At 47.6% G+C, this 22,253-nt stretch overlaps 1 protein-coding gene across 1 annotated transcript in view; it reads left to right on the top strand.

Moving 5' to 3' along the window:
* Positions 1-22,253, top strand: part of slc9a3r1a (SLC9A3 regulator 1a) — a 36,218-nt gene that overhangs the window by 8,300 nt on the left and 5,665 nt on the right. The window contains exons 2-4 of the mRNA XM_035397602.1: positions 15,370-15,540; positions 19,099-19,252; positions 21,804-21,847. Coding sequence (XP_035253493.1) covers positions 15,370-15,540; positions 19,099-19,252; positions 21,804-21,847 — 369 coding nt within the window. The remainder of the gene's footprint in view (positions 1-15,369; positions 15,541-19,098; positions 19,253-21,803; positions 21,848-22,253) is intronic.

Genomic DNA, 22,253 nt, shown 5'->3' with positions numbered 1-22,253 from the left:
CTAAATTAATAATGTCAGGAGATTCAAATGTATATAAAGTCAGCTGAAATTAAATCTGGTGTTCAGTTTGTTACCGTTAGCACTGCTGCATGTAGTTTTGCTGAGTATTGGCCATCTATTATTTCTTTGGCTGTTTCAGTCCCTTTCACAGTTTTTTGGGCCCGCCCATTTGACTCATTACATGGTGACAGTGCAGACTGCTGTAACATTACTGTTCCAGCACTACATCTGCACTCGGCCTGCTGTCCAGCCTAGCATCCTGTGTGCCTCCCGCTTATTATCTTTCTCACATGTCGTTTTCTTATGCGGAGCTGTGCACCGGAGCAGTAAGGCTGCCTTTGGCCCAGGGTTAGAAGGAAGGAAGCGTCACACAAAGGAGAAGTTGCACGGATTCCGGTGAGGGCTCCATTTGTAACCGCTCAGTGGCGGTTGAAGGACAAATCGAGGCCTGGATGGGGAGTAAGCTCACTGTCCATGCTGTGTGGTGTGTTCTTCCATGCCCACTGAGCTGACCTCAGCTAGCTGGGGTAAAATAGGTGACACTGCTGGTAAAAAAAGAAAACTTGAATTTTAAACAAAACCTGAGTGATGACATGGCGGTAGCCACTTTCCTCTCTTCTCTCTTTCCTATAAATGTACCATACAGCATTCACGCTGTAAGACCTTGACATCATATGCTATTTCTGCATTCCATTTTAGCGCGGAATTGTTGCCTGTCACAATACACTTATGAGCTGACCCATGTAATACAGCAAAGAAAAGGCAAGTGTAGTTACTTGTATACTGGGGCTTTGAGAGAATGAACAACCCTTGAACTAGGAATGCTGATTCAGGAAAAGACTAGACTGAAATGGTATCAGGGTTGATCATTATCCATTATTTTCATTCAGTAAAGAATGCACAAGTCCAAGGACAGTGGGTGTAAAGAACTGGGAAAAGAGCTTCTCTCACTTGGCAGGAAAAGCAGATTCCCAGATCTCAAAAGCTGCAATATGTTTATAGTCAATTCCATTGCACAAATGGTGGCAACTGAGATACATTTGGTCATGTAGTAGCCTATATGTGGACACCTAACATCTCACATCTTATCCAAAATTATGAGCATTAATATGGAGTTGGTCCATCCTTTGCTGCTATAACAACCTCCACTCTTCTGGGAAGGCTTTATACCAGATGTCGGAGCATTGCTGCAGGGATTTGTTTCCGTTCAGCCAGAAGAGCATTAGTGAGGTCAGGCGCTGATTGAGTGATTAGGCCTGGCTCACATTTGGCTTTCCAACTGATCCCAAAGGTGCTGGATGGGGTTGAGGTCAGGGCTCTGTGCAGGCCAATCAAGTTCTTCCACACCGTTCTTGACAAAACCATTTCTATATTGACCTCGCTGTATCCCCAGAGGCATTGCCCTGCTGAAACAGGAAAGGGTCTTCCCCAAACTGTTGGGGAAGCACAGAATCATCTAGAATGTGATTCTATGCTGTATCATTAAGATTTGCTTTCACTGGAACTAAGGAGCCTAGCCAAAACCATGAAAAATAGCACCAGACCAAGGGGTCTAGTGTAGTGTATAGGCTAGTGTATAGAATAGTGTATCTCTGTGTGCAGAAAGTTGAGCTTTAAGAAGTAGTGACATTCCCAGGGCATAGTTTGGTGAAAAATAAACACCCAGGTATACCCTGGGAAACTGGAACATTGTGAACTAGTATGGCCTCAGCATTTTCCCATTGTTTCCAGATCTTATTTCTAATCTTAAAGTAGAGCCATCTTATTAAAATACCAAATACAAAGGCACAGAGTATGTTTCAGAAAAACTCCCCATGCAAAATACGATGGATGACCTAGAACATTTTTATCGCATGCCAGCTGTAAAAAAAAATACCCTGACCTTTGAAACGGTACACCAAAGTACTTTTTATTTTACAACCCTCCGGAATACCGTTTTATGAGGGTCATGGTGTCGACTTTTATTCATGTTGTCCAGGGGCGGCTCTTCCAAGGTCTGCTCATAGAGAAAGGTGGAAGTCCTCCTGGGTGTGTGTCTCAGCTGTGTGATACTACCAGGCCACAGAGAAGCCTAGTGGTTCTTTCTGTGCATGGGGCTTGTATTGGATTTTGCGAGCCCATTATCACAATGGGCTCCCATCCGCGTTATGTATGGGGCATGTTTCACTTGGGTCTGCTTGAGCCAGGGGATGATGTTCATTACATTACTTGACTTTACAGTCATTTATCAGGTGCTCTGATACAGATTGACACACATAAGGGGAGAACATCAGTGTAACTCTCAGGAATACAAAATTTGGTATCACCCGGAAAGCACAGAGGCCCATTAATAATCAATAAGTATAATCTTAACCTAACAAACATTTTGTAATCTAACTAAAGAAAGTACCACTAGACAGATAACTTATTTTTACACAGCTATAACTGTAACATTATCCAAAAGGAAATCCAAAGAAATAAAAAGACAAAGAAGGGTTATCTAGAGGGGGTCAGGGTAGCCATGGTGCAGTCTGAAGAGGTGAGTCGGAATACTACCGGCACCAGGTAATGCGTGGGTACTGTGCCTCCCTGCAGAGCAGGCAGCCAAAACACCTCCTCTGGTCTCCTGCACCTATGGAGCAGGTCACCAACCCCTCCTCTGGTCTCCTGCACCTATGGAGCAGGTCACCAACACCTCCTCTGGTCTCCTGCACCTATGGAGCAGGGCACCAACACCTCCTCTGGTCTCCTGCACCTATGGAGCAGGTCGCCAAAACACCTCCTCTGGTCTCCTGCACCTATGGAGCAGGTCACCAACACCTCCTCTGGTCTCCTGCACCTATGGAGCAGGTCACCAATACCTCCTCTGGTCTCCTGCACCTATGGAGCAGGTCACCAACACCTCCTCTGGTCTCCTGCACCTATGGAGCAGGGCACCAACACCTCCTCTGGTCTCCTGCACCTATGGAGCAGGGCACCAACACCTCCTCTGGTCTCCTGCACCTATGGAGTATGTCACCAACACCTACTCTGATCTCCTGCACCTATGGAGCAGTTCACCAACACCTCCTCTGATCTCTCACAGCTATGTAGTAGATCACCAACACCTCCTCTGATCTCCCACACCTATGGAGCAGGTCACCAACACCTCCTCTGATCTCCTGGACCTATGGAGCAGGTCACCAACACCTCCTCTGATCTCCTGCACCTCTAGAGCAGGTCAACAACACCTCCTCTGGTCTCCTGCACCTATGGAGCAGGTCACCAACACCTCCTCTGGTCTCCTGCACCTATGGAGCAGGTCACCAACACCTCCTCTGGTCTCCTGCACCTATGGAGCAGGGCACCAACACCACCTCTGGTCTCCTGCACCTATGGAGCAGGGCACCAACACCACCTCTGGTCTCCTGCACCTATGGAGCAGGTCACCAACACCTCCTCTGGTCTCTTGCACCTATGGAGCAGGTCACCAACACCTCCTCTGGTCTCCTGCACCTATGGAGCAGGGCACCAACACCACCTCTGGTCTCCTGCACCTATGGAGCAGGTCACCAACACCTCCTCTGGTCTCCTGCACCTATGGAGCAGGGCACCAACACCACCTCTGGTCTCCTGGACCTATGGAGCAGGGCACCAACACCACCTCTGGTCTCCTAGACCTATGGAGCAGGGCACCAACACCTCCTCTGGTTTCCTGCACCTATGGAGCAGGGCACCAACACCTCCTCTGGTCTCCTGCACCTATGGAGCAGTTCACCAACACCTCCTCTGATCTCCCACAGCTATGTAGTAGGTCACCAACACCTCCTCTGATCTCCTTCCCCTATGGAGCAGGTCACAAGACCTCCTCTGGTCTCCTGCACCTATATAGCAGTATAAATTCACCTCCTCCTGTGCTTCCTTCCTGCATGTCCCACAGCCTTATTGCCTGGGAGAGGGTGCATCACTGCCTGCTCCACTTAGACAACTGCTTATAATGTGGCAGTGATGTACAGGTTCATATAAGGTGAGCTCGGTACATGGATCGATTTTGTGACGGAACAGTATTTTCAGCGATGACACAATTATGAAAAGGCTGCAGCTGGAAAGTGCTCAGGGGTGCAGTTTGCTTTGAAAGCGCGTGTAGCTGCAAGCTGCGGTTTTTCGCGACACTGCTATGTTCTCATGCGTCGCAATTGTTCTGGTTTCGTAGCTCTATGGAAACCGCACACTTGAGCAGGAAGCAGGTGAGTCAGGGAGGGGGGCGGTGGGTGGGGCTGAGGACACAGTTTTATACCTGCTGCGCATAGCCAACTGCTCAAAACCTCCTCAGGCAGGCTTTTTGTTGAAATCTCAAATTAAGCTTAAAGTGTTTTCAGTAACAGTTATTTGAGTAAAAAATTTAATTTGAGTTAAATGCAAGTTTAAAAATTTGAATCGCGCAGATTAGACTGGTGCACAATAAATTACTGTAAACCTAAAAGACTCTTTAGCATCAGTGTTCATTCAGACCAGTCATTTTTTCACAAAATTGTCTCGCATTGTATGGACAATTTGATTTCAAAACTTTATTTAACGTTATTTTGCTTCTGATAAGGTCTCTTCGATTTATTTACCCTAGACAAATATGTGTGTTATTGTACTGAAGAGATTGGTTGTCGTATTCTCTGCTTCGTAGCAACATCGCTAAATTGAAATGTCGTGGGCCTCTGAAGCTATAATAAATTTTGGGAATGTGCTGGTCGTGCTGGTGAGATGGAGACACACACACACAGAGTAGTGTAGCACTGAATGAGGATTGCCCCTGGAGCAGAGCTGCTCGGCCCCTCTCCTCTCTGCTCTATGTGTCCTTCCTGTCTGAAGGGAAACCGTGGAGCAAGCTGGCAGGGCGGGCAGGTCAGAGCTCGATTACACGCAGACAGGACCCGAGGGCTCGTCCCAGTTTACGCTTGCGCCGAGCTCGTCAGAACCGCGCCTACCTCACTGCTGACATCTGTGCACGCTCAGTCTGCCTGAACCGCTCTCCTCTTTCAACAGCGGGCCTGTTTGGCAAATCTTTTTCAGGCTAATTCATGTCAGCCATCATGCTCGCTGCAGGCTGCGTTGAGCCCAGGAAACTTCTCGCATCGTGCATAATGGCTCCAGCGTCATTTCCTTTGTAGGGCAACAGTCGGTTAAACTGCACAAATTAAAAGACCTGTTTGACAGGTATGTGTTTGTTCCTGAACGGTGATTTACTTCCCTTTTCCACACGTCTCATTTAAATTAGACGGGAGTGCAGAGAGCTGTGAATGTTTGCTGTTGAGTCAGCATGTGCAAATAGTTATTTTTAATGAGGAAGGAAAAACGGAGCAAAGCATTTTTAGACCAAATCACAGGCTGCTGTACTGGCAGGTTCCTCTCAAAATGGAAAATGTTTCGTGACTGAAGGGTTTTGTAGGTAATTAGGACTGATATTTTGCTCATGTAACTCTGCCGTTTTTAAGCATTAGCTTTTTCATCATGTTGCTTTCTGTATTACCACATTTAAAAAAAAAAAAAACAACCCAAATACCTCAAAGCAAGAAATGGTAGAAGTAAGCATGTCTAAACAGAAACCAGAGCAGATGAACAGTCCTGTGATGCAAATAAATTTTTTTAATGGTCTGACTGTCGCTGAATTTGTTCTAGTGGAATAATTATGTTATTGTGCTCAATTCAAGCTGTTTTGGAGTTACTTGAAGTGTATTTTATGGCTTTCAACCACAAACCCCCAAATACCCTGTACCTGCCACTCTAAAAAAACACCAGTTTGCTATAAGCTTCTCTAAATGTCTGAAATTTACTTCATCATACCCAAAAACATCTAGAGGGCCAATCGAAAACTAAAACTGAAATAATCATTAAAATTCATGTGTAAAATCCAGATTCAGAAAGTTTGTTCCAATCTCGATTTGCTGATTAGCACAATTTTTCAGCCGGGAGGTAGGATTTATTAATGAAATCAGCTGGCTCATGGGAGTTCATGGGTGGAAGAATCACATGTCAGGGCTTTTACTTTCTGACCACTGGATTTTCCACCGATGGTAATAAAGTCAAAGGACCCCAGATAGTGAACTTCCCCTTTAAGATTGAAGATTTCATATCTGTTTGTTACAGACAGAGGTATTGTAAAGGTTGAATCCTCCAGCTGCTCAAGCTATTTAAGTTAGATATGCTTTTTCTGATGTACCTAGTCCTAGAGTTTTGATGGGTGCAGTAGCTGGAAAGTTTTATTTCAGAACAGTCATTTCCCCCTCACACATCATGACATAACACTGCTGTAAATACAGGCCAGCATTTGAAGTAATAAAAGAAGTAGGCGACGCCCTCATTATAACAAAATTATCCCAAATGTAACAACATCACACATGATTAGGTCAGTCTCTAATAATACTTGTGCATTTTTGTAGATGTGCGATCGTTTCCCGGAATGAATCCTACAGTATGGGGCTGGCTTGGCGACGCTTGTCTGCGGCTGAACATTGCGTTGGGCGTGGGGTTACTTCTGACGTGCAGCCTCCTCGATAAACTAAACAGAAGTCCGCAGCTGCGGCCTGGGGGTTAGCACAATATGTCTGACCGCCTGGGGGTTAATGGCTGTCAGAGGCCGGGGGCCTCCTGAGGTATTTTTGGTGAGTCACAGAAATGGTTTTTGCGTAATTTGGGAGAACGGTCAGAAGGAACACATCTAGAGTACAGCGGAGAGGGGGGAGACTCGGGCCGGTCCTGGGTGCTGTTGGGCACTCCTTCGCCTTTTCAGAGAACATTCCCGTAGGGTATGGCTGGGGAAACGGAGCTGACCTGAGCCCACGTCGTCGCTGCTCCTGACCCCAGGAGGGCCCTGAGCCTGTGCGCTCTGACAATGGCGCTCTTTGTGACGGGCCGAGACGCCTGTCTGACCGATTCCCAGCCTGCCGTGGGAGAGCCCCGTTCGCCATTACCGCACTCAGCCGCTCTGAAAGAGCTCCTGACACCAGCCCTGTGTGAGCGGCCGTAGAAAGACTATAATGGAGGGGACAGGAGAAGAGAATAGAGCGGTGTGTAGTGTGTGTCTGTGCAGGGGTTTAACTGCACAGACACACACTACACACTGCGCCCCCTTCTCCCTCCTCTCTCCTCACCTCAGTCAGGAGTCCGGTCTCCTCCCCACTGCTGCCTAAATTGGATTATAAGGCTGAGAGATGATTGCCTGGATTAAGCTCTTCATGGAGAGTCCTACACAGGTCCTGTATTTAGAGACTGTCAGACCAGAGAGCAGACTGCAGAGCGACTCCTTTCTGGCCCTTCACTCTGACAAGCCCCCAGTTCACATACCTTTGATATAAAATGGCGACAGATCTATAATTATAAATTAATACACATGGATACCTCAAATAAAGAAACACAACTTGACTTGGGTGTGGTCGTAAATGCAGGGGCAGCTCTTTAAATCATTTAAGCTAGAGAATCATTAACACGTGGCGTTGTCAGTAACATGACAATGATCAAAAATGCTTATCTTATCACAAAGTGGAAACGGGGGGTCAATCAGGGATGTGTTTATTGAGGGCTGGGTAATGATGTTCTGTTCTATTTGTGAGGAAGGCTTATTTCACTGGGTAATAAACTATTACACAATGCACTGTATCACTTATAGCAAAGGTTGAATGTCAACATGTTAAAGTTAAGCCCCTCCCACAGACTGTCCTATGTCCATGAGCCTGTGGCCGTCCAGTCTGTGATGGGCTCATCTGGCCCAGCACAGGAAAGACCACATTAGGTCTGGCTGGCGTGTCACGAGCAATGGGAACTAGCTAACAAAGTACACACACACACACACACACACACACACACAATTTGAGCAACTGTCCAGCTTCCATTTTAGTGCCTGTCCTGTTTAAGCTGAAGGATAACCGGACTGTGGTGAATTGTCTTTATACAGAATGTGTTCTTTACTGCCTAGAAGTAAGGCCATCTCTGAGCTGTCAGATGCTCCGCCTCTCTCCTGTCAGTCCTTTACAGAAACACAGTGAAAAGGGGTATTGTACTGAAATTGAACAATTTCTTTGTTTATTGCACCAGTTCAAGCACTGCATGCACTAATTAAAATAAGGAAGAATACTTTTCTATTTACAGTTTAGTTATTTACAAATACTTATCTCTGTAATGGTGTGGAAATGGACTCCACGGCAGCATTTCAGTCCTTCTGAGGGGGATTTGTTTGTTAAAGAGGAGAATGATGATGACCCCCTGCTGCAGAGAGGGAGAGGGAGGGAGGGAGGGATAGAGAGGGAGAAGGAGAGAGGGGCAGCTGTTTGTACATCACCCCTCTTTAAGAGGAGCTGAGCTTGCAGACAGGACGTGCTGTAGGAGTGGAGTGGTTTCCTTGCAGGGAGAGCGGCTGTTTTGTGTGAGTGCAGCAGATTCCCAGAATTCCTCTCTGCTCCACACAGGCCCTCCTCTGTTGTTCCGATGGCATCCCTGCGAGGGCGGGCTGGCAGGATTAAATATTAGTATGGCCTGCCATATGTTCCCTGCTGGATTAGTTTATGGCAAGCTGCGTTTGGCAAGTCCAGTATTTGGCTACTCACTTAATTAAAAAGCACTCCTCAAGGAGGGGCTGGAAATTGGTAACCGTTTGGCTGAAGATTTAGTGGGTTTACCTACACTTTAGAAATACCCTCCCATGCTGGTTAAAGATGTAGCCTAGTCGGTTAAGCTATACTTCAGAAATACCCTCTCCTGCTGGCTGAAGTAGCAGTCGGTTCAGCTATACTTCAGAAATACCTTCTCTTCCCAGCATGCTGGTAAACTAACTATGTTGTGACAGGTTTATTTTTTTAAACTGCCATTTGAATTTGAATTGGATCCAACTGGTGAGAGGAGGAAACAGCCAGGTGCTTGGCACAGAAAAGTACCAAGGGAGGAACAGGGTGTCTGACAGTCTGTACCAGGGCTTCTCTGACCTCAGAGATAAGGAGTGACTTATCTTTAAGAGATACTAGGAACACTTTCTCTGTTGCACCTTTTTAGCATGTTTAGAAAAGTGAAAAATCTGAACTGGCCCTAAAGCTTTGTGATGCTTCTGTACAATGCAGTACTTTTATCACTATTCCTTTGTGGCAAAAGTTCCTCTTTTCCTGATGTGGAGGGGTGGGGGAATAGTCAACATCGTCAATGTAAAGACAAAGGGTGATATTTTAATGGTGCAGCTTTAGCATGCTATAAAACTAGAGTGAAATATAGCCTAGCTGCTGCAATATGAGCTTTTCATTTGATGATGGAGAAACAGAGAAGTGAGGAAAAAAGCCTGCATCACTAGAATTTCAATTTTTGGAGTAGGATTTAACTTTTTTATGGATGAATGTGTTTTTTCTGTTCAAGAATGACCAGGTGTGGGTGTAAGTGTAGGGGTGGGGCTGTTCAACTGGAATCTGCAACCTTGACTGAAAGTGTTTATTTGAATCATTCCCCTCCAGTACTCTCTCCTTACGCAGTGTAGCACAGATGCACTCATGTAGGACTGTAAAGAGCTCTATTCCTGGGGTAGGGGTGAGGTGAGTTGGGTTATGTCAGATGAGGAGGGGACAGGACCTATGATTTCATATTGGGAGTGAAGGGACATGCTCTGCCCTGACATGCTCTGGTCAGAGGTGAAGCTGAGTTCTTGTACAGTCTGCATTCAGTGGTTGCTGAGAAAGCCAGAGCGGTTGTTTTCAGTTAAAGTAAATGGTACACTACTCTTCTTTTGGGACACCTTTAGTTTTGGGCATTGGAAGATTTGAATTTCTCTCATATTCTCTCTACAGTTCTCTTCTCACTTATACCAATTATACCAATAAAGGAGGGACCTGTAATTATTCATGTGAGCAGGTTCCTTCCGTAAGTTCATTTTTTGGGGAGTGGAAATGCTACAAGAGTGTTCAAGGGTTCCGGGAATGGAGTCACAAGCGGCTAAGAGAACAATGGCCATTCAGTCTCATTAGCAGGTAAATGGCGGGTGCAATGAAGCTGACCCGACTCAGAGCAGACCCCGGGGCTGTGTCCTGTAGCCGTCTGCTGGTATTGCTCTCAGAGGGGGAAACTGACTGCCTCTCCACCACAGACCAGCCGGGTTGTTCCATGAGCATTTTCCCAAGCTGTACGTCTAGCTCTATTCTGAGGCACTGAAATGGTGGAAGTAGACTGGTGCTCAACAGCCAGGACAACCACATGCACGTATAGAAGGGATCATCTTTCCCAGGGAACTGAAGTAATGACTAACTCATAAAGCTGGAGAGCTAGCTCTCTTTGCTACCTGAACAAGTGCTTTTATGTTTCCACTTAAATGTATGTTTGGGGCCCTTCACAGTGTATTACAGTGTAAGCTTCAATTGCTGTTAATGAGTGAACTGATACGAAAGCTGACGCTTTTTTAACACTTGATGAGTGTCGCTGGGAACATCAAGAAGGCTCATTAGATTAAATGGGGCCGACGTGCAGTTAGAACAAGTCCGTCCTTCTCTCGCGTGCAGCGAGGCCAGTTAACTCTATTAGTGCGATGTAGGCTCTGCCGTGCCCAGTCCATTAGTGCAGCGTCCTCTTCAGTGGGGATGTGCCGGCTGGACGGAGCAGCTAGTTAGCGTCCGGTCTGAGAGGCCCGGCGCGTCTGAAACATCACGTCCAGGACCGGGCCGGCACCGAGGAGCCCCCGGAGCGCTGTCCGATTTCACAGCGGACGCCTTTCTGCCTCACGGAGCAATCGGCGCCGTTTCCATCCCTCTCTGACTCAGCTGGGCTGGTGCAATAATATACCCACCACCTTGTCGCAACCACCAATTACAACACTGGTCAATACTGTGCACAGCCGAACTCAAAGGCAAAGCATTAAAAATGCTTTTCCCCTGCTCTTTAATATAATGAGATTAATAGATGAAGTGTGTGGACTAATCAAGTGCGGTCAGCACTTGATTTATTTAATGCTTCGTGCGTACAATTAATCATATGAGTAATTACTTTGAAATGGTGGTTTGTCTGCAGAACAGTGGTTACAGAGCACAATGAAAATCTTTGATCTTTTCATAATTTACTAAGCACTACAAAATCTTTGATGCTTAAACAAATTGTTACTTAAAAAAAATAAAATAAAAATAAAAATCTATGGAATCTGTGTCCATTTTTAACAGTTTTGGAGGCAGTTTAATTGGTTCTTCGTGGCTGTGATGGATTCAGATCACTGCATGAGCGCTGAATCACTTAATTATTCAGAGAAGTGATTGGTCACAGGTGATGAGCAGACTTCTGCTGAAAATCAAGCCTTGCGATGATCAGTCTGGCTGTGGCGATGTACTGACACGTTTGAGTACTCCGATATCTTCTTGGCAGTATCTGTATGGATGTGATGACCCCGTATCGCAGTTTAATTGCCCATCAACGAGCAGTATATCTTCGAATGGCTAATGTTTTAAAGGTCAAACTTGTGCCCTGCCTTTGCTGTCAACAAGACACTGCCTAGCAATGAATTGTTGCCATGGTGTGTTTGTCCCCATCCACACTTGGACAAATTGTCTAGCTAATTAACTAACGATTGCGAATCAGTTATAGGCTACTTCTCTATTTTGCATTATTTTTTAATGAAATCCATTTGATTTTGGTTCATTGTTCCACCACCACCACCAAAAAAAAAATAATTCAGGTTAGGTATTTGAAAAAAATTTTCTTCATGTTCTTATTTTTGTACATTGAAGTAGATAACAGTAATAGAAAATGTATAACACATATACATTTGCTATTGTAATATACTAATGGTGATAACAGACAAAAATACATAATGAAACCAGTGTGGCCCACTTATCAGGACATATACACACACACACACACTCCATTCAGTGTCGTCACTGATCTCTGAATTTACATAGTCAAACTGAAATCTATTAATGCCTGGTAGCCTGAACTAAATGCTCAGATGTACCTTCATTTAAAAAGTATGTTTTTTGTTAAATGCAAATATTAATAAGATATAGCCTGTTTTGACGTTGTGTATGAAAGCATCTTTTCGGATGGAAGCCCTTGATTAAAGCCGGTAGTACCTGTAGGCTATGTTTATCATTTTAAAAATAGTGAAACGGTGTACTTAATATATTTGATGAGCTAATGGCTAAAATAGATACTCCTGAGAACATAAACGGCCCGCTTTCATATTCAGGCCTGAACTCACCCTGACACAGCTGTAAGTGCTGGCCACAGTTCTGCAGCGTGACGAGAAGCTGATTTCCTGTGTGTATGATTGTGCAAGCAGCACTGCAGTGTTGACTTCAATACAAAGTATCAGTGCAGCATAGTGTAAACTTATCTGAGACTGTACAGATTAAGCCAGAAAATCAGTCCTTATGTTCAAGTGAATCAAGCACACCATAATAATAGTTGTTCCTTCTTCACTAGTCTTGACTTTTCTTGTTCTCTCCGATACACGGGATATATATAATTTTGAAAGCAGTAATTCAGTGGTGGTTTTCCTTGTCGTCTTAATTTATTTCTGAGTGGAAAGTGGCATTGCTGTGCTGTGTGGGAGAGTGAGGCCCTTGGCTTCCTGAGGGGGAAAGATCACATACTTTGTGTGTGAGAGACAGCACAGCTAGCTCCTGTTCCACAGCCCTGTGTCCTCCACCAGCCACGTCCCGCACATTTACACAGGGGGTGGAAGAAGTGGCTGGAACATTCCTCTAAGGACGTTATGTTTTCCCCATTTCTCTTTTCCACCTGTGGGCGGACACGCGTGTGCATAATGCAGCGTATGTAGGCGCAGTCCTTTAATGCCGGGGCTGTCTGCGTTCTCCAGCCCTGCGCTTAATGTGCATAGGCAGGAGTATACAGTACATGCAGGTGATTGAGCACAATGCTGCCTGTGTGTGTCTGTTTGTTAAGAGACCAGTAACTCAGGAGAATCTGCATACTGTTTGAATTTAGTTTGCTGGGGCTGGTTCCCGGCTGTAATAAAGCTGTGGCTATCGTCTTTTGCTGTTTGATACTGTGTTTCTGCACCTCGGTTGTCCCCAGTGACAGTGTATGTAATGGAAGTCCTTTCCTGGCATGTGTGTTCTGTGCCAAACATAACCGTTACTGCTTCCTCCCCGTGGCCATTTTGAAACAGGAAATAGATGGAAACTGCAGCGAAGAGGGGAAGTTCAGGACTTTGACATTCGGTGGAAAACCGAGTGCTTGGAAACTGTCATGCTATGACACAAACTTACAGTTACTTTGGTCATTTGGTGTTCAGCATTTTTGACAGGTTTCTTTACAGGACTTTTTCATTGCCGAGGCAGGTAAACATTAGCTTATCAGTGAAGTCATGTGCAGCAGTGGATCCTACGGCAGAAAGATGGAGTGCATGTCAGCAGTGCCCACGGGTGATAAGAAGCAGTCGAGCCCTTTTCGGCAAGCCTCAGCTCGGTTCTTTTTTCCAACATTAACTTTTACGGCGCCGCCTTCTGCCTGTTTATTGGCGATAGATTCTCGGCAGGCGTGCGACCGGGCGAAGCGAACCTTTGAGTTGTGCGGTGGAGGTGCTGAAGTGAACGCTGACGCGGTTCTTTTAGTCACGCTCGTAAATCTGCGTGGGCCCGGCGTCCAGGACAGCAGTCCTCCCAGGCAGCGGCCTCGCCCTCAGATCAATATTTACTCTCATGCATCAGTGCCCTGATACCAGGCTGCTCTCCTGGGGCTGAGCCTCGTGTCACTATGAGATATGTAGATTATAAGATTGTGTCTCTGTGTAAGACTGATCTTCTGGGTAAAATATAGGCCTAATATCTGTCCTATTGGATCTGCTTATTTGATCTGTATTTTAAGTTTATATTTACTTTCTATTTTATTATTATTATTTAGACACAGACCTGACTGCCACAGGGTGGGAGGTGGGTGGAGGGAGTAATTGATAATTGTATTGCAATGTTGTAATCCTGTGAGTATATTGTACAAAACAATAAAAAGTTTATCACACACAAAAGAAGAGACGTGCAGCGAGCGAGCGAGCGAGCAGGAAGAGCGGCGTGGGTCTGGGGCTCGGGGCAGCGGGGCTGGGTGTCCGCGGGGTCCCGTCCCGTGGGATCGGAAGGGAGCAGACGGCATTGTCAGGATCCTGACAATAACAGGACGGGAGGAGCGGGAGGATTAGGCCGAGCCGGGGACCGCACGCAGCATTCCTGCCGCGTCTCCATGGATGCGCCGGGGGGCTAGGAGAGCCCTGCGCTTGGCTGACATTTGCGCAGGTCGAGGGGGCTTTTGTCGAACGCCGCGTCATGGTAACCCAGCTGCTGCCGGACGCGACGGCGTGAACCCCGGAGAGCTTCTCGTCCTCCGTCCGGCGCGCCCGCGGTTGTGCCGGGGTACGGGTCCGCCACTGGACGCTTCTACTGACCCCACGGAGGAGAACGTGGAAATGCATCAATAAACAAAATCACACCTGACAAGAGGAACGCGCTACACACTAGAATAAATTACAGCAAGCAGTTCAGCACAGTTCAGAGTAAAAAAGGTCAGACAGTCAAATGAGCTGTAGCGGAAGGAAGAACGCCAAAAAACTGTCACTTTTCTGACTGGCTGAGAAGGCTGAGAAGAGTTTGAGAAGCATCCACATGAGGGTGCTTTAGGGCTAAACCGGGCCTGGCTCACATCCTGTGTTGAATCGCACGTCTTAGTTTGCGTATCTGTAGATAAAATCACTTTTGAATCTTAAAAGGCAGGGATATTCAGGAACGGTCCACTTCTGAGGCGGAGAAAATACGACAAGACCGTTTCCCAAAATATCCAGGAGGTAGCCGTTTGACTCCCTTGAATTCTGGCAGGCAGAAGAGGCTCTTTCCTGGACGACAGAAAGGAGCAGCGTCTTCCTGTTGTCTTTGAACGGAGAGCGGAGCCCTGGAGCCGCTGCTCTTTGTCCTCACGCTGGACTGGAGGAAGCAGGGAGTGGAGGACACAGCTGCCACCCGCCTCCCAAACTGCAGGCCTCAGAGTCAGCACAACACAGGCACAGAAACAGGCTTATAGAGCCGCAAACCAGAGGCCTGACAGAACAAAGAAACAGAGAAAGAAAGCAAGAGAGACAGAGAGAGATGAGGCAGAGAGAGAGACGGTGGCACACACTCACTAATGATTATCACTGAGACACAGCGCTCGTTCAGTCACCAGATGGCCTCGCTGAGTACGGCTCGTGGCATTGCTCCTCAGTTATATAAATATTGTATGAGGTTAGTGTGATCGCACTTTTATTGAGCCATTTGTTACCTGCCTTAGCGTCGGTTCATCATTCGGACAGTGTTTGTCTTTAAGGAGAGGCTCTTTCACTGGCTGTCGCTGCCTGAGAGTGCCCTGGAGTGGGGAAGATGGCCGTGTCACGGCGTTGCACTGACCTGTCTGTCGCTTCTGTCCCCGCAGGAATCTAAAGAGGAGCTGCGCCCTCGCCTGTGTAACATTAAGAAGGGAGAAGGGGGCTACGGGTTCAACCTTCACAGCGAGAAGACCAAGCCGGGCCAGTACATCCGCGCCGTGGACGAAGACTCACCTGCCGAGAAGGCCGGGCTCCGGCCTCAGGACAGGATCGTTCAGGTACCGTCTGCCCCCCTGTACTGGCCGTACACTCTTTATGGCGCTTCAGACATGCGTGTAGCACAGTTGGAAATATGTGTGTGTGAGTGTGTGTATGTGTGTGCGTTCCTATTTCTTTGGCGGCAGCTGTACGTAGATGTAACTGGACTAAAGCACCTGCTGAATAATCCCATTACGTCAGCCTTGGAGCGGCCATGTTTGTTTCCACGTACTGACCAGCAGTAGGTACTGAGCTGAGCCTGTACCAATGCGCGGAGCTTTTTGTTGTTGTTGTTGTTGTAGTTGTTTCAGCTTACCAGACAGTGCTGTAATGTGTGGGGTCTAATCCACTTTGCGCTGGGCTGAGTTGGAAGACTGGGATTTACAGAAGGCCCATGGGAGTGCAGTCCTTTTACGTGGATGTGTGGACTCGGCAGGCTGTCCGTGGAGCTGTGGACTCTGCTCTCTTTGGCAGTGCTTAGAGCCAACAATCACAGCCTATCTGATATCAGTTCAGCTGCACAGAGCCTGAACCAACAAGAGGCAGGCTTAAGGTTCAGAACCTGAGGGCAGTCCTTGTTCTTCAGGACATTATATTGGTCTTCTCGGAGTTCGACCTTGACAAAACCAGTTAAGCAATTTCTGCAATTTGTTACCAAAGTCTGAGAGCGAGTTATCTGATCGGGGGAGCCTGCAGCAGATCCAAGTCAGCTGGATGACTTGAAGGAGATAACTAGAGACATAGTTGGAATGGTTTCTGCTTTTGAAGAATATCCCGTTTGCTCCTGTGTGTGCTGTCAGAAGAAAGCTTAAAGAGAGGGAGGGAGGGGAGAGAGAGGAGGAGAGGGGGGGTGCTCAGAGGCCTGGTAGGGCAGCAGAACGGGATGAGAATTGAGTTGAGCGTGAGTTGAATCCCCCGACTGGAGAGCGTAGCGTGGCCCCCCCGCGGTGTGGATGCTGCATGTACCGGGGCAGGGAGAAGCTGTCGCGGTGTTTGCCGCTCCTGTATTGTTTGCTTTCCTCTACACGCCCCGTCTAAAAGCGAAACACGCCCTGCTCCCTGCGCGTTCCCAGGGTATCCCCCCCCCCCCCCCGCGCCCCCGTACAGGAAGCCCGGCTGCCGCAGGAGTTGAGGTCTCCGGCCAGTGGAGCTCCGCCTAGCAGACAGCGCGACAATGGGCCTGCGCTCTGCTCGGACGCGCGGCTGCTTTACCCCGCGTCGGGCGCCGCTGGAGCCCAACCCATAAACAGCAGCGCAGACCGCCGTGTTGACAATCGCAATCAAGGACAGGGGCCTCGCTGCCCCCGGTGGAATGCCGAGGGCAGCGCAGGGCAAGGCGCATTCCTTAATGGAATGGAGCCCTTTCAGTGTGGAATGCCGTCTTTTGTTCACACTTACTTTAGCGACGTGAAGCGGCTGTGACTGCGGCCATGAAAGCACTAAATTAGCCACTTGTTTTACTGCTTTTGTCAGATCAAAGATGCACGTTAAGGGCAGACTGAGAGTTTGTAGGGTTTCACAGCGTCCGTGGTGTTTTCTGAGTGCAGGCTTCAGACTCTTTAGATTTCTGTTATTAGTCAGCAGCAGGTGCAGCTCATGCCCGCTCTGCGTCTGTGGCTCACAGACCGAGCCTCGGTGAGGAGCGAGGAGCTCCCCTCCCCTCATTTAAATGTCAAAGCTTCGCTGCTGTAGGTCACAGCGTGTGGAAGTTACCATTTTCTGCCTCAGGGGTGATATTTTCTCACTGCTTGATAAAAGCTGAAGTATTGCAAAAACAGCGAAAGAGGCAGGTTTCATATTCCATCATACACACACGCGCACACACACTTCCTCTCTGTCTCTTTCTCACGGACACAATCCCTCTCTTTCTCTTTCTCACACACACTCCCTCTTTCTCTCTCCCTCAAACACACTCTTTCACATACACACACAGACACCCTCACTTGCTCTCTCTCTGTCATACACACACATTCCCTCGTGCTCACACACACATGCACACACACACACACACACACACACACACACACAGTCTCTCTCACACGCACACACACACGCACACACACACACACACAGTCGCTCTCACACACACACACTCACGTTCTTTCTCTCTCTCTCCCTCTCTCGCTCTCTGTTTTTGGCTGCCTTTAAGCTCACACAGTGTACTGAGACTTCTGGGGCCCCACCTCAGGCTCTCTCCCATGGGAATGACCCCGTGCCCTAGAGTTTCCCAGGGGACTTAGAGCCGCCAGCAGTCAGCGGACAGAGCTCTCCTCTGAGCACTGAGCTGGCCCAGGGCACACATTCACTGCGCTCTGCTGCCTGTGCGCCTCCTCCACGTCACTTCATCTGCCTCCCTGCTCAAAGCACTGACTGACACATGGAGAAAACGGGGAACAGGGAACTTCCTCACTCAAAGTTCAGTAGAGTTCTGCTTCCCCACTCTTCCTACAGTTCCCACAGAAGGATATATTGCAGATATCTTGCGTGCACGCATGTGTGCACAGGCACATAATGCTGATAGACTGCACACAGGATTTTCCTCTCCCACTATCTGGTACAATGTCTGATACCATTGGGAATGACTGGTGTCTTGTGAGACTAAAGCAACTCTTCCCACGAAGTTCCAAAGATTAACTAAGATTTGTATGCATTAATGATAATGGTGTCTTTGGGGGGTGTGCGTACTGCATAACCTTTATGGAGAATTTGACGGAAAGTGTGATGTCTAATAAGAGTTAAGGCAATAAGTATTATATAGCCCTCAGTAATGCTTTACATTAAAAAAAGCACTTGTATTGCATTATTACGCTGTATGGCAGCACGCAGGTCATCTCTGAATTATTTAGTCTAAAACAATGCACCTTGTATTTTGGGCTTGCTTCAGATGGAAATGAATGAGATGCCAGTTGTTATTTCAGTGGATATAGGCTATTAGATATAGTCTAATGTTTTATTTGGTTTATCCCTAACTCTGCTGCTTAGCTTTAGGCTGCTCATCTATCGGAAAGCATTATTCTGAGAAATGTGTGTTTTCCTCCCTTTGCTTCAGTTTATCTTTTTTTCCCAAGCCTGCTCTCACTCACTGTAGCTCGTTTATCTCTGACAGTGCCCATGTCACGGTGCCCACGTCACAGTGCTTACATCACAGTACCCATGTCACGGTGCCCACGTCACAGTGCTTACATCACAGTACCCATGTCACGGTGCCCACGTCACAGCCCGTGTCATAGTACTTACATCACAGTACCCATGTCACAGTGCCTACATCACAGTACCCATGTCACAGTGCCTACGTCACAGTGCCTACATCACAGTACCCATGTCACAGTGCCTACATCACAGTACCCATGTCACAGTGCCTACGTCACAGTGCCTATGTCACGATGATGATGTCACAATGCCTATGTCACGATGATGATGTCACAATGCCTATATCAGAGGCATGTCATCTGGCAGTGAATGTGACTCAGTGAGACAGGCTTGTGCAGTGCGGACTAGTGTTGCACAGTAAAATGCAGTTTCGCGCAGTGTGCCTAACCCCTTCCTCTGTGTGTGTGTGTGTGTGTGTGTGTGTGCAGGTGAACGGCGTGTCGGTGGAAGGGAAACAGCATGCTGACGTGGTGGGCGCCATCAAGGCCGGAGGCCAGGAAACCAGCATGCTGGTGGTGGACCCCGAAACAGATGCCTTCTTCAAGAAGTGCAAGGTCACGCCCACTGAGGAGCACCTGACAGGTGAGATCAGCTGCGTGGGAGGAGCATCGTATTCAAATAAGAATACCCTCAGTTATTTCCTTTCTGTTCTATTTAGTATTTATATTTAGTGCAGCACTCACAAAGAACAAAGTTGTTGCAGTGCCCCATCTGAGGAAATAAGCAGTCATTCCACTTGAGGAAATAAGGAATGGTTTTGGGTCTTCAATAATTCAGTGTTTCTGAGTAGAAAGTCTCGTGGAGAGTGTCCTGACCCTCCTTCAGTCCGCTGGGACAGAGCAGAAGGACGGTTTGGCGCTGGTCCCAGTGCAGCTTGGGGAGACGGCGCTCCTGTCCTTCCTGCGGGGCTGCCGTCTCTTCCCCTCCGTTCTCACGCTCTGGCGGTGGAGCCAGCGCGCTCCTTGCCGGCGGTGGGCGTGTCCTCAGCGCGAGCGGTCTCGTACGATAGGCTCACTGACGGAAAGTTAAACATTAAGCCCCGGGCTGGTGGCCGGCAGTGCTGGCTCTTCACAGCCTTGTTCAAAGTCTCTCTTCAAGAATAAGTCATGCTAGCTGTGACCATGGCAACGGGGTAGGGGGTGGGGGCGGGGGGATTGGAGGAGGAGGGGGGTAGAGGCAGCAGATTAGTGAGATGAGTGACATTTATTTATTTGCTTTTCTTCGTTTCATTAATTTTTGTTCATCACTGTAGCTGTGAGCAGATCGTAAAGCTCAGTCACGTTTACTGCTCAGATGTGAACTGTAAAACGAAAGACGGCCATTGTGTCTTTTATTATTATTACCATTAGGCTGTGTTCATTATCGCAGTCTCTGCATCTGAAATGGCAGAGATACAGATGAACTGGTCCTGCATAGAGGGCTGGCCTGTTTGTGTAGTACGTGAGTCAGACTGCGGGTATGCTGCCCCGATTGAACTTTCCCATGATGCCATGGGGCACAAGGAAGCTCATGTTTTCAGTGAATGTCTGCCTGGCAGTTAGTCCCCTATTAGATTTCAGGTACTAGAGGCTGTGATTGAAGTTAATGCCATAGAATCAATCTGCTGTTTCTGGCATTTTCATTCAGTGGCTAATATTTAACTTAAGATGGGACATTTGCACTGTTGCCTCGCCTCATCTTTGTGCTAGCACAGGCCGGTTGATCACGACTACGGCGTGCGTGCAGAGAGCCGTCTGCCCCAGCCCACTTCCTGTCAGCATATCGGCTGCCGTTTCCTGTTAACTCGGCACGTCCTCATCGGCAGCGAGAGAGACGGCGGCAGCTCTGCTCTGTTCTGTGGCGTCAGAATGCTCAGAGCAGGCTGTTTTTATCTGATCAGCCCCGCTTGGTCTGCTTTCATTCGCTAGTTTGAGGCTTCAGGTGTATTTTAGCTCACCAGGGGCTGAAGGTGGACTGCCTGGTCCCCCTGAGCCTGTGGCTTTCGGATAAAATAAGTCTCAGACTCGTGCCAGAGCTGTCTGAAGGCAAACGGTTTTACACATCGCTGCTCATTTCTTCAATATGTGCTGAGTTAAAGCAGAATTTATTTCCCCCTTTCTTTGATACACTCCAGAGGTGGGCGACGTGGGCAGTGTCTGTTTCTGGTTTTCATTCCAACTTCTGGCCTTAATTACTTAATCCCTAACATTTACGCCGTGTTATGTTTTAGCAACATTTCTTGATAAACATGAATGATAGCTGAAGTCTGTTCTTTTGTACCAACATGAAACATTTTACTGTGATCTAATCTATGAGTGAACCAGTGTTGGTGTATATAGCCAGTTGGCTCATTTAGCCTGGGTAATTGGTGGAAACTAGAACCTGCATACACACCGGCCCATTTTATTTATTTAAGGCATTATTTATTTAATTTATAGGCATTATTATATATATATATATATATATATATATATATATATATATATATATATAATTAGTATATTTTCCTATATGCTGTGACATATATATTGTTGCAGTACGTAGATATGATTAAACATATTTTTAAATATATTGATTTTCAGTAAAGGTGGAACCCGTCTGCTTCTGTGACTCACCTCACACTCATACTCAGACAATCATGAAGACAACTGCTCTGACGACAGAAGCCCATTCAGGCCATTCAGACTCATTTATCTGCAGTATATTTAAAATACAATCACGCAGTACAGTCAGCGATATAATCAGTGTTTGAGGGCAGACCTGTGATTTGCTGAGCAGGGTTAGAGAGAAGAGCGAGCCACTGGCCGTGCCCTGTGGTACTGCCACAGGTGTGCTGGCTGTGGATCTGCTGGTGGATCTGTGACTCTGTGTTCATTACTGTCCACCGGCCTCTCTCTGGAGCTAGAGGCCTTTCCTTCCTCCGGGCTTATTTTCCCTGTGTGGGTAATCTGTTAAACCCCTGCTGACCTCCACCCATGACCTTCACAGAGGCCCTTTAGAAAACAATCTAGCTCCGTTTTAAAACTAAGCGTGGAGGCTTTCAGTTCATTTCTGTTTCAGCGCGAGTGGGTCTTTCCAGCGCACAGTTGCTGATAAGGGGGAGTTAGTCAGTCTCCCGTGGGGGCTAATGTGTTGTGTTTGTTCTGTGTTTCAGGGCCTCTGCCCGAGCCGGTTGTGAATGGAGAGGTGGAGGACACGGTAAGGCGCTCGTTCTTTCATTGCTGTGTGTCATTTGCAGTGTGCAGTGGAACCCTGGGAGATGCAGTTCAGGGTTACAGTGCCTGCTGTTGAACCCTGGGAGATGCAGTTCAGGGCTACAGTGCCTGCTGTTGAACCCTGGGAGATGCAGTTCAGGGCTACAGTGCCTGCTGTTGAACCCTGGGAGATGCAGTACAGGGCTACAGTGCCCGCCGCTGAACCCTGGGTCACAAATGGGCAGGGGGAGCTGTTTTTCTGCGATGTGAAGGATCATCAATCTTGCATTGTTGGCGTGCTGTTTGTGGACTTTGGGCTCTCTTACGGAATCTTTGTTCTGGGGGAAAACAAAGGAACTGAAGACATCCTGAGTGGCAGGGGGAGAAGGGGCTGCTTCGCTCCCGCTGGG

This window comes from Anguilla anguilla, chromosome 2 (genome assembly GCF_013347855.1).
Source record: "Anguilla anguilla isolate fAngAng1 chromosome 2, fAngAng1.pri, whole genome shotgun sequence".
In the NCBI taxonomy this organism is placed as follows: domain Eukaryota; kingdom Metazoa; phylum Chordata; class Actinopteri; order Anguilliformes; family Anguillidae; genus Anguilla; species Anguilla anguilla.
The sequence above is the reverse complement of the archived record's forward strand: the minus strand, read 5'-3'. Positions and strand labels throughout refer to the sequence as shown.